At 39.0% G+C, this 15,587-nt stretch overlaps 1 protein-coding gene across 1 annotated transcript in view; it reads right to left on the bottom strand.

Annotated features, from left to right (window-relative positions):
* Window positions 1-709: 709 nt before the first annotated feature.
* Window positions 710-15,587, bottom strand: part of anos1b (anosmin 1b) — a 42,204-nt gene continuing 27,326 nt past the window's right edge. Inside the window, exons 7-15 of the mRNA XM_018696053.2 lie at window positions 12,551-12,644; window positions 11,783-12,026; window positions 7,942-8,080; window positions 6,425-6,670; window positions 5,323-5,417; window positions 4,173-4,335; window positions 3,680-3,912; window positions 2,243-2,386; window positions 710-2,080 (exon numbers count right to left, since the gene is read on the bottom strand). Of these exons, the coding sequence (XP_018551569.1) occupies window positions 2,246-2,386; window positions 3,680-3,912; window positions 4,173-4,335; window positions 5,323-5,417; window positions 6,425-6,670; window positions 7,942-8,080; window positions 11,783-12,026; window positions 12,551-12,644 (1,355 nt within the window). The 3' untranslated portion in view covers window positions 710-2,080; window positions 2,243-2,245. The remainder of the gene's footprint in view (window positions 2,081-2,242; window positions 2,387-3,679; window positions 3,913-4,172; window positions 4,336-5,322; window positions 5,418-6,424; window positions 6,671-7,941; window positions 8,081-11,782; window positions 12,027-12,550; window positions 12,645-15,587) is intronic.

Genomic DNA, 15,587 nt, shown 5'->3' with positions numbered 1-15,587 from the left:
AATTTCAATCTCCAACCTGATTCCACTTAATTTGTTTTTATATTGGCGTGACACGTAAACAATTCTTGCTAGACAACTACGTACCACAACAGTCCCTGGTTTACTCTGCATTATTTGGGTCTACATAATATGATTTGTCATGATGTGAAAAATTTGCACCACAAAAATACAGTATCTACCTCACTGATTATCACGTTTTTCTGTAATACAAACTGCACATTTATGTTTTATTACAGAATTTTATGTTTCTTTTGCACTTTATTTTTGTATTCTTCGGTGCCTCTTATATATATATATATATATATATATATATATATATATAATATATATATATATATATATATATTCCTCACTCTTGTTCTCACTGCTGCTGTAACAAGTGAAGTGGGATAAATAAAGTCTATCTTAATCTTAACTAGGATATGTGTCCTCCATCCTCCATCCTGAGGATGGACTCATGTAATTTAGCAAATTGAGTGGACAAGATCTTATTATTCCACCATTGGAGCAACCAAAAATTATTTTCATAATCAACATGCCAGATTATTGTATTTTTTAATAATCGATTGTTTAGTGTGTAAAACGTCAAAAAATATTTCATGCCATTCCCTGAAGCCCAAATGAACATAACCAAACCTCTTTGTTGTCTGACCAGCAGTTAAAAACATAAACTTGTTGTGATTACTACAACATGAAACTATGAAACCAGAAAATATTCACATTTGAGATGCTGGTACTCCCCAGATTTCTGGGGAAATAATGGGAGTCAATTGGGACCCAGTTTTTTGTTGCTTTCATAAATAATCCAGCCATGGTGCAGCAAATAAAGGAAAATACGGGATAAAAGACTGAAAATGTCAATTCTTATGCAAGATATAATGTAAACTAGAATGGAAACTGATATCATCCCTCTTATTATCATCATTTCTAACCACAAGATCACTGACACAACACGCACTGTGTCTTGATAATCTTTAATTATAAAAATCTAAGACTGGAAAACAATAAATAAAACTAAGAGTCAAAAAGTAAAGGAATTAAGTACAAAATTATCAACAGTAAAAGGTTACATAGAGAGAATATTGACATAATTACTGGTTGCTTGACACCAGAATATTCCAACTTAAAAAAAATGACATAACCTTTGTAAAAACAAATAAATCTACCACAGGAGTAGTTATATTAATTGTGTGAAAATGTCACATATCATTGTTTAGTGAAATCGGTGTACCATAATGTAAAGTAATGCTGCACAAGGTCTAAAATGTTACAAACAAGCAAATCCTGACAGTTTTTTTAAAACATATGAACAAAAATAGCAAAATATTTGAGCTTACTTCAAGACTTCTGCACAACCAAGTCAGACCCACTAGTTTCAAAGATAATGCAGCAGATGATGAAATGAAATAACAACAGTCTGTTGCTATACATTACTATTTGTACATAAGGTCAGTGCTATATTTTTCTCTACTAGCATGATCAAAAACAATAGGCATAATAAGTCTCTTTACAAGTGTCATTTGGCTCCAGTGATGTCGGGTGAGGTGACTTCATTAGTCCCACTGAACATGTACAAGATGCAGCCGTGCCAGAAGTCTCACTTTTCACATAAGTGTCTTGCAATGCTGTGGCAATGTGGTGCTAATGTTTTAGTTTTAATTTTAAAAATGGTGAAAATATGGTTTAAGGACTTCACTGCCAAGTGTAAGTACTTAGTGCTTTTTAAACCGGCACCATGAACAGGTACAAAAAATGTAGCAAATTTTACAAAACAATATTGTGTAAGGCCACGACCTTTAGATCATCTCACAGATTAATGACTGACATGCAAATATATTTTTTCCATTAAAACAAGATTAAAGCCTCCCTGATGTTTGAAAAGTGAGTAAAGTGAAAGAGAAACTATCAGAGTAGGAAACACCTTTCATACAAGAATCTACCTTAATTTTTTATTTTATAGCTTTAGTCAAGTTTTCTGCACTTAAACTGCAATGAAACCATGTGGAAAACAGGAGAGAAGTGGATGTTGGTAAAGATGACCGTGGTGTAGCAGTCAGTGGCAGCTGTGGAGTTTGGGGGCCTAGAAGAGATGATCAATAGGATTTAGTGAACACAAGGTAAGAAGTATTCTCAAACATGGCTAAAAACATGTGCTATTTTATCATTTAAAGGAATAAAAGTAGAAGTCTTTAACGGATCTACACAAAAAAAATGCAGTGAGTTAGTCAGAGAGCACAGCTACCTATCAAAGTGTGGCATTGATAGCTGGAGTATGTATGGTCTTGGAGACTGCAGCACCATTGCTTCCCCCCGCTGTTAGCAACTGGAGCTGCAGCTGATAGACACTGTTCGCCTGTAGACCATTAACTGTCACTGACCGCTGAGACTGTGGATGAAGACACACGGTTAGTTCTCACACACAAGGACAGAAACAAAGACAGAGACACATTATTCTTCCCTTACAAATCTTTTCCATTATCTATACTGTTTATAAGGATTGTGAGGAGGCTAGAGACAATCCCAGATGAAACTGGGGGACAGATTGCCACTCTATCACAGGGCTGACATAGAGAGACAAACAACCACTCACAGTAACACACATTCACACCAGTCACCAATCAACCTACCTCAAATGTCTTGTGGGAGGAGGCCAGAGTCCCCGGAGAGAACAGGAAGAACATGCAAATTCCACAGAGAGAAACTGGGGTCGAACCCAGAACCTTCTTGCTGTGAGGCGACAGTGCTAACCACTGCACCATCGTACTGCCCTGATTAAGAAATAACCTGTTGAAATTATAAAGTATACGGCTGCTGCTAATTAAAATTTTTCTTACTACTTACTGTCAACAAATCCCATGAAAAGACAAAAAACAACTATGTGTTAAGCCATCTCTCAGTACTGTCCAACTTTCCAAGCATGTCTATGGCAACGTAAATGATTAAAATAAGGTGTCACCATGATACACTTTTAGAAATGATCTTAGATTAATAATTTAAAATTGCTAAACACTGATCTTTTTAGCAAACTTAACTTAAGTGGGAATAACTTGTGTACTTGTTTGGGACTACTTTCAGCCATTGACTTGGTGCTCTAGCAAGTATTACATCAGGACTGTAAGTGGGACTGACACTGATTCAAAATAAACTTAAGTGCAGATGGTCATTGTAATGAAGTACATAATGAAGAAATGAGTGAAGTCACCCACTGCACGATGTGATTCACCGATGTCTTTTTAAACGTTTTTGGACAGTAGAGCTCTGTGGCCCTGAGGATGAGTCATGTCAAGATCAGGCTTTGGCTATGCAGGTAATAATAGTTGCCTTTAAAAAGGGATGTGTTGATATAAGACGAAACATATCACTAGACCTAACATTTAATCTATTACAGGTAAATGCTGTGTCATGTTCCTTTATTTTTCTACTTTTATTAGACTTTCATTAATTAAACTATTATATTTTGTTCTTTCTTTGAAATCTATGGATGTTGACGTCGCCTCTTTAAAGTATAAGGTAAAAGGAAAGAAAAAGGAAAGACACCTGGTGGATACACGCACACAGACACACAACACACAGACACACAACACACACTCTCTACATCCCGCTAATATTTCTGCTCTCATTTCCTCCTGCTACGAACACAATACAACGGCCTCACTGTAAACCTCTCTTTCTGTCTCACCGGTGCAATCGTCTGCGTCTGGGAGATAAGTGTGTCTTCCTGCCCTTCAGTTGCCATGGTAACCCCTGACTGCAGCGTCCAGGTGAACTGGAACCCCTCGACAGCTGCTGGGTCCAGTGCATGCTGGGACATCCTCCAGCGAAACGTAGTGAGCAAGGTGCCGTTGACTTGTTGAAAATCTGCCGTCAGCCGTTCTGGACGCAGTACCACCTTTCTTCCTGCCAGGAGGCGCTCTGACACAGACAGAAGACACAAAACCTTTACTCATCAGAGAACTCTTCTTAATAATTTCTCAGCAGGTTTGATATGACAACTTTTTTATGCTAAAATGTCTCAAAAATTAATCAGAGTGTATTAAACTAATAAACTATGTTCATATAGAAAAGGTTGTTTGGGGGTCTTAATAGAAAAGAAAAAACAGGTATTAAGGGGTTAAAGGATTAATGAAGGTCAATGAAACACTGCCTTTACATCTGTGTTTAGTTACTCCTACCCTCAGTGCTGCATGGCAAAGCTTTGCCTCCCCTGACCCTGACGGAGGAGCAAGTTGGGGTCGTAACCCAGGCAACAGCCTCTGACCCTGGGTCAGCCTTCAATGCCACAGCGACCCGGTACTTACAGGCAAACAACAGACCTGTGATGGTGTGATGGGTGCCCTGGAGAGAGAAAATTAAGTCAAAGTTAAGGGGGAAAAAAAGAGTGTTTAAAGAGACATTATGGTGTAAACCGTACACAGCTGGTTGTTAAAACTGACCTATTACAAAGTTCCATAAAATATACATATTACCTCTATTTTTGTTTGGAAACCTGTCTCATATAAGCAGCTTGTTAGCTCCATGTTAAAATAAACACCCCAGTTTGAAGCAGTGCTTGGCAGCTTAGGAGGCTGGCAGCTTCAAATGGCGAGAGATGGCGTAACTGTTTAAAAAAGGCTGAACTTCAATGAAGAGAAATCGTGTTCTGTGACCTCAGCAAATTGCTCACAGCACTTTGATATTCATCAGCCCACTGGGTCTGTGATCATTTTAGACGAGAGGTTACCACTGGGACAACACTGACTAAAGATCTAATGTTGGTGAGTCCAGTTTTTTTCTCTTCACATTCTCAGTACCAGGTTATCTCATCTCTCTACTGTACATATTTGCATTTTTATAACCCTGCAATAAATTCAAATCATCATGAGGGCTGTGATTTTTTGTATTTTTTGGTTTGCTTTTGTTCTGTTTAGATCACATTACCTCCTGTCTAAAACAATACATTTTTCTAGGAAGACAAACTACAAACATCTCAGCAAAAGAAAAGAATTTTAAAAACCCATTACGATACATTACTTTAAGACACAAAATGTAATCGACACACACACACACAGGCATTGAAATGTAGGATACTTCAGCCAAGGCTTTGACAGGGTTATGGTACTGTAAATGTGATGTTAGACAGAGATGATGGCAGAGAGACAAAGTTACACACAGACAGCAGATGAGAGCATTCCAGACTGATCTGAGTTATGGTGATGAAATCTGATCTCTAATACACACATACGCACAAAGAGACGCAACAACAATGCTCACATAGAAACAAGACACCCATGCACAATTTCATCAAACACAGAGACACATAAAACCCAGCCAGGGTAGTTATACCTGCACAGTTGTTGTTTTCTCTGTGCTTGTAACATTAGTGCTGCAGGTATGTGGAAGCCACCGCAAAATGTATGGACCAGGGTGTCTCTGTCTGCCTACAAAGCAAAAAGAAACAAAAGAGAGACAGATACACACTACGTAAGTGGACATGTTTTTATCTGTGATCAGGAATGACACTGTCTGAAACCTGAGAGAAATATGTCATGATTCTAGTTTTCTCTCCAGGTCTCTGTTTTGCAATTTCTCCTTCTTTCATTTGCGTGTTTTATCTTGTTAGTAGATGATAAAGAGCTTTCTGCTGATTTCAAACCTGATGTCAAAACGCCAACCAGAGTTGGGGTGAGAGGGTCAGACAAACTGATTTTTTTGGCCACGTGCGGGGGAATGGTGAACATACCATTAACATATCACCTTTTAAGCTGATATGGCGAACTTATCAGCAAACAGATGTGTATTCATACCTCCAGTAGTTGAAGAAATCTGGTTATTTAGCTGCTAAATGATCTACTATGTTAGTCTCAAATTATGTCTGTCTACTGTTTGGTACTGAGCAGGAGGTGCACAGTGGACTTTTAGACCTTTTCTGCAAACAGCTGTGTGCTGTGGCTGAAAATGACACAATGAGGGCAGTGAGAGTGAACCAAAACATTATATCTACAGACTGGACAGGTAAACAGTGAGCTGAAAATCACTACAAAGCTCCATGAAGCCAAGTGGAGCTCCAGATTCAGCTAATAATTCTTTGGAGGTTCATCCAAATCAAAACATGTTCAGAGCTGACATCTTCTAACAAGCATGCTACTGAAATTATCATCTTATATTGGCTCTTTTGTTATCGTGTAAAGTAACAACACTGCAACATTTCAGTAATTACTGTGTGGCCTTCAATAAATCAGAACTACAATGCAAGTAGTTTATCGTTTTGATTCTTAAACCACTCTGTCATTGTGTGACTTTCAGTGGTGGAAGAAGAATTCAGATCCTTTACTTCTGTAATTCATCACACTAAATGTTGTATCCACCACTTTTCTTCTTTTCTTTAAAAGCTATTCTGGTGCTACTTGATATTGTAGAGTTTTTTCATGTTTCCAAATCAACTCACCATGATGAGGCCACTTCCAGTACACCTTGACCTGCAGCTGGCTGTTGTGATAATGAGGAGCAGCAACCTCCAGGCGCAGGTTGTCAGAAGTAACAGGGTTCGAGGGGTACTCGGGGTGAGGAAGAGAGGAGGAAAGGGGGAGGTCAGAAGAAGAAGGGGAGGAAGATGACAGGGAAGGAGATGAGGAAGACGAGGAGGAGGAGGAAGAGGAGGAGGAAGATGGGAGCTCATTGGAGAAGTCTTCGCCTTTGGTGGAGGAGAGGAGAAAAATAATAGATGTTAAAATTTCTAAATGTTGCTGATTTGAAGGCTTTTCATTGGAAAGACAATAGAGAGATCAGTATAAATAAAAATAATTTGAATGTCAAGCTCATAAATAACAAACCTTATTTCTTGCTTAATAAAATTTGCAGTTTAAAGACCTCCATATAAATGTAAAAGTTCTGATGCAAGAGAAATGTTCATTATTTATGTATGCATGTGTGTATGTGTGTTTCTTAACCACTCTACAACTTTTTGTATTTATTTATGCAGTAGCTATTTTGTTCATATGACTGACTGAATGTATGAAACTTGTTATATCATGAAATTTATAAATATATTGTGCCAGGAATATCGTAAAGTGGTGACGAAAGTGCAGCTGGCAACTAGCGTTCCTGTTAATTCATTCACTCAGAAATGCTAATTGTCTTTATCTGGCCTAACTGACCCTCATTAGCACTGAGAGAAACCAGGCCAATGCGTGGACTGTGTTAAATATTAATACTGCTAAATTATAAATGGCAATATGTTCCATATAAAATTGTTGGTATGTGGTTTGATAATTGAGCTGCAGCTGGCTATAATCCTCTGCTGGGCTGACCCCACGGGTCACCTATAAATACCTCTGTTGCCTGGACGACCATTAACATCACCACTTTCCACTGTACTGTGTGTACATGGGTGTTTAAACAGTGCAGCTGTAGGTAGACAGAATATGCTGACAGTCAGCAAACACAGCAGCTCTGAACAGGAAAATCATTAACTCAATAATGTATGGCTCTGTTAAGAAATGGTGGTTGTACATAAAGAATTTACTAATGGCATGACAAGTTAATGAAATGTTCAAAAACGTGTACTTGAGTCTCTATTTGGGGTAGGGTTGTCCCAGAGTTATTCCTACAAGACAAAACCGTAAGAAACCTACAGAACATTTGGTGCTTCTTTCTGGGTAATGTAACACCAGCCTCTCATCTATCTTAAGACATGATGCTCTTCCAAACTGGAGAGTGAGATGATTCTCAGGCAATGGTGAAAACACTGGATTGGCGGTTTGTAATATTAGACCACAAACTTTACACCCCAAATAATTACTCCTTAAAATCAAGTGCAGCTGTTGAGGGAGAGTGGTGTAAACTGCAGCCACACACTCTCAGACTCTTACAGTAACTTGCACTGTAAATGAAACTCAACTCAATAACATATTAGTTTCAGGTCATACCATTGAGTCTGATAAGGAAACACTTTGTTTTTTTTACCTGTATGAGTTAATGTAATGAAAACAGTTTGAACTCTGGGACTCTTCAGCCTCTTCTGACCCCAGAAGGCTACTGTCTGGACAGACAAGAAGTAGGTGGTAGCAGGCAGCAGACCCTGCAGCCACAACTCACACTGCGCCTATAACACATTAAAAAATGAAAACAAGGATTATATAGACATGAGTTTTCTTTGCCCTTTGGACCTGTAGTCCTTGGTGTGGTAATGCAGTTTGCTCTAATAAAGGTCTTATAGAAAGTCTGCTGATGGACGCTTGTGTATAAAAGTTCTTAAGCTCTTAAAGTGACCAAGAGTTTGTCTAAAGCAGATAATTCACATCATCAGGATCACCAGTATAGCCACCACAGTCATCACCATTAGCACCATCTTCATCATCCGCACTATCATCATAATCGTCATCATCATCATCACCATCATCCTAAGTGTTGTGCATGCCCCACTTTGTGACTGACAGTCCAGACCTGTTCTGCATTAGCCTGTGGTTTGACTGACAGCTCATTAACAGGCTCTTAGTCAGTCAGGCCTGTCTGTCTGTGTGGACTTGAGCTAGTCACAACAAAGAGATGCTTGGATGATAACAAGTCTGTGTGTGTGTGTGTGTGTGTGTGTGTGGTTCAGTATGTGTGTACACTTGAAGACAGAATGAGACAAAAGCAAGTTAAAAGCAGTTTCTCTGTGACCTGCAGACAAAACGGGGTTGAAGTATTTCCATTACCGCGAAGATAGACAAAACATATGTTCTGTACAGCTGTATGCACGGTGTGTGTGCAAGGGAGAAGCCTGGATTTCTATTTTGGTGCATAATGTCAGTGGACATTATATGTAAGAAGCTGATGTATATTTAAAAGCACTGATTCAGCAGAGCTTTTTCCATGTTTGAAGACTTCCTCCAATTTCCCATGTTACTTCAGGTTTAATGCTAAATCCCTCCAGTCCTGCATACGTTCCTGATTGACAGGATATATGTTTTATACACCTCTAGGGAATATATCATCACATGCTAATGGAGAGTAATAAAATATCAATGTTTTGCGTGATATGAAAGGTATTTTGCAGCACATAATAGTGTTTTTCTGGTTCCTACCTATCTACCTGTTGTGATGCTGCTGTCTCTGTGTGTGTCTAGATGCAGCTGCAAGTAGGAAACACTAGTTAGGGGGCCTCATTTAAATTCCAGGCGTCCCAGCCAAGCAGAACAGAGGACCAGACTAGAGATAAATGGCTCCACCAGGCTCAGTCTGGGATCGCCATCACTACTTAGGATAGTTTGGCCCATATGAGTGTGTCTGCAATAAAACCTAAAAACTCTGGTGTTGGTTGTTTTTCTTTTTCTTTTCTTTTGACATTAATTCCCACTTCAAAGTTAAGTGGATGTCAAGAGTACTTTGATCATTCATTATTTGGCCTGTTTACTATTTACTCCATTTGAAGAAAAGAAGTGTTTGGTTACTCACTACACAGGCAGCCGTAACTGTTGTGTCAAAGCTGTAATGTCTGTTTGTGTTGTTTACTGTGATTATGGGTGTTTTGGTGCTGCTGACTGGACTTACTTAGCTGCGCTGTGAACATCACCACCATACCTATAATCAGGACAGCACAATCCTCCCTCTTGACTGTTACTGGTGCATTAAATGTAATTTCAAAAGTAAATCAAGAAATGTGTTGTATTTCTAAAGAATTTAGAGGCTACTTTTTGAGCTTAGGAACAAGGAGACAGTGATAATTCACTTTGTTATTCTGTGAAATACCCTCAGATCTTGTCATTTTCTGCTTCTTATCACATGTACATGTTGCACTAGCAGCTACAGTACTGAACAAATAGCACTATATCAGTCATATAACTCTTCCTTCGCACAGATCTTATGCTTCACAACCATGACAAGTGATATACTCCTCCACTAAAGCCCTTGTGCTGTGGTGACGAGCACGCTGTCAGGACATTCCCAGATGCTTTGACTTGAGTTAAACACATTATCCAAATGCAGGAAAAGCCACTTCTTTCTGTTGTCAGTCAATCTACATGGCTGAGTTGTCATGTCATTCCACTGCTGTAAAGCCAGACCTAAATGTTGTCATAGCACTCTAACAAAGTTATGTCCCATGAAGATAATGGTGTGTGTCTGTCTGAGGATGATATTGCATTTTCAGATCCACAAGGAACATATGCACAGAAAATCTACAAAGGAACCTCAGTAATGGGGAAGCGTGCCAAACAGCAATTTAAGGGTGAATATGTCAAATCCAGATCTAACATACTCTAGTACATGTAAAAAAACAACTTTGGTGAATATATCAGCATGTAATATTAGAAAACCACATCCACGAAACCCAAATTATCTTTAAAAAGTTAAATCAGTTTTACTGGCATGTCAGTTTTATGTAAGTATGCAAGTTCAACAATTACGCAGAACAGCAAGACCATGTTTTTTTTTCATCACCTCATTTTTTGCTCGTTACATAAATCCACATCCTTAATTGAAACATCTGGGTAGTTCTTCTATGTCTCCATCTAATTCATATTTGCAGGAATTTTTATTGGACACAGGTGGTTCAGCAGGGTACTCTTTAATTTGAAGCAATCATTTAATGTCTAATATTAAGAATGAAAAAGCTTGCTAAATGGAGTAGCAGCTGTTCATCTGGTGTGCGCTGTGTCTGTCTGTTGTGTAATGCTGTAGTTCAAACATACAAGAGATGCTATGATTATATTGAATGATTATTCTAGTTTGCTCCACCACTTGCATACAGTAGCTGTTTACAGAACCCGTTCTGTTTGAGCACTGCACAAGCCTGTAAAACCAGTGTGGTAATCACAAGCAGGACACAACAGGGGATGTATGCATGTGTTTGTGTGACGTGTACATGTTTACAGGCCTTGTAAAATTTCTCAGGTGCAGCTATAGATCTTGTATATGCAGTGTGTGTGTGTGTGTGTGTGTGTGTGTGTGTGTGTGTGTGTGTGTGCTTGTTTATTTAAGTCTTTGTAAGGACTAATTTGAATCTAAACCCACAAGCTGAGGTGTTTGTTTTGCAAGTAGAGGCATTTTTTAGTTTTTGTACTTTGTTATATGGTAGAGTTAGTTTATTTATTTATTTATTTTTATTTTTTAACCTTTGGTCTGAAGCAAGCTATTTCCACCAGCTTAGAGTCTTCAAGCTAAGTTAACCATTTCCTCTCTCATACAGACATGAGTGTGGTACCAATGCTCTCACCTAACCATATATCCCAAAATGCTGAACTGCTCCTTTCAGGTTTGAATTAGGTTTACAGGTGGGGTAAGAAGGTTTGTGGGTTCTCAGAAGCATAGAGCTACAACTATATGTGTGAAAGTCAGACAGACAATGTGCAAAGACCACATTACAATTTAAATATGAATGGAATATTATGCACAACAGATTACATAGTATGTGTTGATTTATGTAAATTGCAGAATAGGGAAAATACTGAAATTGGGATTTGCACAGGTGGAGTTTAATTTAGATAGATAATAGAAGATAATTAAAGCAAACAGGAAGCATAGGGCTATGGCATGCCACAGTAAAGGCTTTGAATACTTTTGTTTAGGAGAGATTTTAGTTTTAGTTTTTAAATAAATTTCTAAAACCATGTTTTCACTTTGTCACTATCCCTTATTGAATGGATATTTATCCATTTAAAGTTAAATCAATATGTTGTGTGCAAAAAGTGAAGGCGTCTGGATACTTTCCAGGCCACTTTATGTTGAGGACAGCCTTTGGATGATTGTGTGCTTCCACCATCAATGTAGTCAATAACTATGTTCTTTTATTTAATGTGAGTGAGTGTATAGAAAGTTTCCTTACCCCCTGAGTCACTCGGCTGTTGGTCTCCTTTTTACCCTGTTCAGATGCGCGTGGCTGTGCAGGCCGTGTGTGCATGTTGTTGTGAACTGCATGAGTGTGTGCATGTAGTGTGTGTGTGTGTTTCTGCGCTGTGTGTGTATGTCGGGACATCCAGGTGACTCTGTAGTTGTGGACTGGCAGGTCTCCCTCTCTGGGGGGTTCCCAGCGTAACAAGACTGCCACTGTGACCCCACTTCCCCTCGTCCTAAAGACAGAAAACAGGAAGTCAAACAACATCACATCATGGATGTAAACAAATTCATGATAATGAAGTGGAAAGAAAGGTACCTCCACTGAGTAAAATAGATATAATACTTGTTTGTCATGTTCAGTGTTGTTTACAATCCTCTATTTACTCTGTATATATACAGTAAAGCCGCAGACATTTTATATCATCGTGTTGATCATAAGCTACAATTTAAGTCCTTACCTCTGCTATTAAATGTTTTATTGGAATATCTTTTCTGATCCAAGACATGGTCTGAACTTTATGCGACCTTGTTTTGCATTACAGTGCACAAACAGAAAATATGCTGCAATATATGATTGGACAAGGATGAACTGTAATTTGCTTGCAGCTACACAATCAGACAAGGGCCGTCTATCCATCAGACCACAGTTTATGACCGATTTCCCACAACGGAAGCCTGCAGTGTTGAGAGGATGCATAGCAACTAGACCAGCAGGGAAAATAACAAACATATTAATCTATTTAATCTACTTAGATACCTTTCTGTGAACTGGGACCCTATTTGTGAACTCGTCCACTCTAGAGACTGGTTGCTCACTCTGACGTTTATTGGAGGTTCAGGAGGTGAGGGATCTGCAGAGACAGAGACATATGGAGAAACATGTAGTCAGAGAGAGACTATGAATATATTTGTCTATTACATATTACATTAGTGGTATACTTAAAGACCCACTCCACACGTTTTAACACTTCAGAGCTTGGAATAATAATTGATATGATATGGTTTATCCACAAACAACTTTATTTACCTTGTTAAACATTCTTGAAGTTACATCGTCTCCTTGTGCCCCATTGAAAAATATGCAAATATTTTCATTTCAGGGGTCATCATTGTAAAAAACACACTGAAAACTCTGGAGGCTTCAAATTTCCACATCATACTTGTTCAAGATGCATACTGGACTATGGCTGACTATGAAAAAGGAAAAGCCGACTTCTTATTCTTTCAAAATCATATAGAGAGCTGTACCTTCTTCTGCAAATAGCACACACATTGGCTGGTTTAAACCTTCTGTTAAATTGCAATTTTGGTGTAAAAACCATTAATCATTCAGTCCTGTCTATTGTGGAATAATTGGTATTGGATTCCAAACAGAGGTCATTCCCCAGCTTGAATGAATTGTCTAATAACTCAATGTTTAATGTGCTGCAGCAGCGAAAAAATAATAAGCCAGTATTGGGGAGGGAGAGGCTAATTTCCTTTTGGTCTCATTCAAGTCTACAAAGCCAATTAGATTTATAGCATCAAAGGTGAGTGATACTGGAGAAGCCTGAAGCCTCCCCATTCAGTAGCTACCACAACACAGACCAAAGGCGACCACCACTAGTCACTGTTTGCCTCCAAAACGAAATCCTGAGGTTGTTGCTCTTTCAACACTGGCTCTGTATCTCATTAGAGCCTCAAATCCCAATCCTGTATTTGATTAAAACTACAAAATGTATCTGATTAGAACTACATCCCCCATGGCAGGCCTCCCACAGGCCCCGGGCTATGCTTGGCTGACCCAGATACTGACATCAAAGTTAGGACAACATATTAGGGCTGAGAGATCTGGACTGTTTGTGTGTGCATATGTGTGCATATGTGTGTGTGTGTGGTGTCTCTTAGAAATAAGCAGGGTGGCTCTTGGTGCCAGGAGTAATTGCCAGATCAGAACCAAAACCCACACACACTCTTCTCTGAGGCCTTTTTCACTCTGTGTTTCTCCCTCAATCAGCTAGATTTCAGTCCATTGTTTCATGAGATGAAGACATCAAGATGAGTTTTCTGATCCAGACATTCCCTCGTAATTGCTGCTGGCAGGTCCTGTGCAACTCTAATATCTGAATGAACAGGAAAGGGGTTTTCAAATTCAAATTCTCTCTCTGGTTAGCATCAGGTCACAGTGGAGGAACCTCAACCGTCCTGACATCTGCCAGCTTCCTGATTTGTGACCTCTGACCTCTAGCCCCCTGACTAATCAGACTAATGAACTGGAAACACAAGACTCTGACTGCGATCAGATGGTATTTGGAATGTTTAAGTGTATGTCTTTAACCTTTAACCCAAGTGCTTGAAATACATATGAGAGTGCAAATAGTCATACGAACACACATACAACACGTCCTAAAGCAATAAATCAACATTTTGGGATATATGCTTGTTTGCTCTCTTGCAGAGTTAGATGAGAAGACTGATATCACTCTCATGTCTGTCAGTTGTATACACTGCTACAGAAAGCAGCCAGTTAGCTGCTTCTATTAGCTGCTATTAGCTTAGCTTAGTATAAAGAAATAGAAGATGAAAACTACTATTTCTGATTTTAGGGGGTGGGATATGTGCAGGACAGCTTCTTGGCTGGAGGCAGTAACTCCTCAATGGTAGCTTGCTTTGCAGCAACCACTTAAACCTGTTAGTTTAACTCAGCATAAAGACTAGAGACAAGGGGAAACAGGTAGCAGGGCTCCATCTGACAGTAAAAGAATTCACCTACTAGCACCTCTAAAGCACAATCTACACAAAAGCAAGCATCCAGCAGAGAATTCAGGAAGTTACTCCTCCCAGCCAAGAAAAAATCCCACACAGAGCCCCCCCATAAAACCACAAAGTAGTTTTCACACTTTATTTTTTATACAAAGCTAAAATAATTGACTGCTGGCTGTAGCTTCAATCTAGAAGCCTTAAATTTGAATTATGCTTCTGCAAACTTTTGCATAGAGGGAACGACCCACAAGCAGCCACAATCTCAACAACATCTACTACTGTCAAGAAAGCTGCATCCTGTTTGCAAGTTTTCTTTATTCTTTCTTTCATTGAGAGTTTCAGTGATTTTCTGGTAGAGCAAAGGAAAATCAATGCCTCTTCAAAACTCTTAATATCATTGCTCATCTTGCCATAGTCCCACCCATTAAGTTGAAGTTTCACATTTCCTTATTTCTTTTACTTTTTGTTTACACTGTTGTTTAATAAATGTGGCACTGACTCCAAGTGGACACATACATTATACCATTAATCCGTACAAGTATGAAGAAACACACATGCAAACAACTCCCATCTACATTTGCAACCCAGAGGAGCGTAATTGCTGCTTTATATACAACAGACAGAAATGAGACTGGTATTGATCTTCTTGTCTAGCCCTCAGCAAGAAAGTACAATTATTCCTTTAATATGGTGATGGGCCACCAGGGGCTGCCAGAAAAGTTTTGGTTCGCCAAGGCACAGGTTGTAATGTTTATAAGACTCTATTGGAGTTACTGGCATGGTGAATTCCACCATTTGGTGTTTTGTTGATGGCAGTGGAAAATGCTATCTCAGGCACCTCTTCATAATCTTCTATAAGTGTTCAACTGATAAAGAACCTTTTTTCCGAGGCTGGGTCCAACCTGAAGTCATTATTCACATACAAACATGCTCCAGCCAATCCTGGCAGGGAATTCATATCACTAGCCAATCCTGGCATAACACCAATATGACCTAAGTCTGCTAAACATTAAGAGCTAGGACCTCCTACAGTGTGTATTTGTGTGTGTGTT

Source organism: Lates calcarifer, linkage group LG17, assembly GCF_001640805.2.
Source record: "Lates calcarifer isolate ASB-BC8 linkage group LG17, TLL_Latcal_v3, whole genome shotgun sequence".
NCBI lineage: Eukaryota > Metazoa > Chordata > Actinopteri > Centropomidae > Lates > Lates calcarifer.
This window is presented reverse-complemented; position numbering and strand designations above follow the sequence as displayed.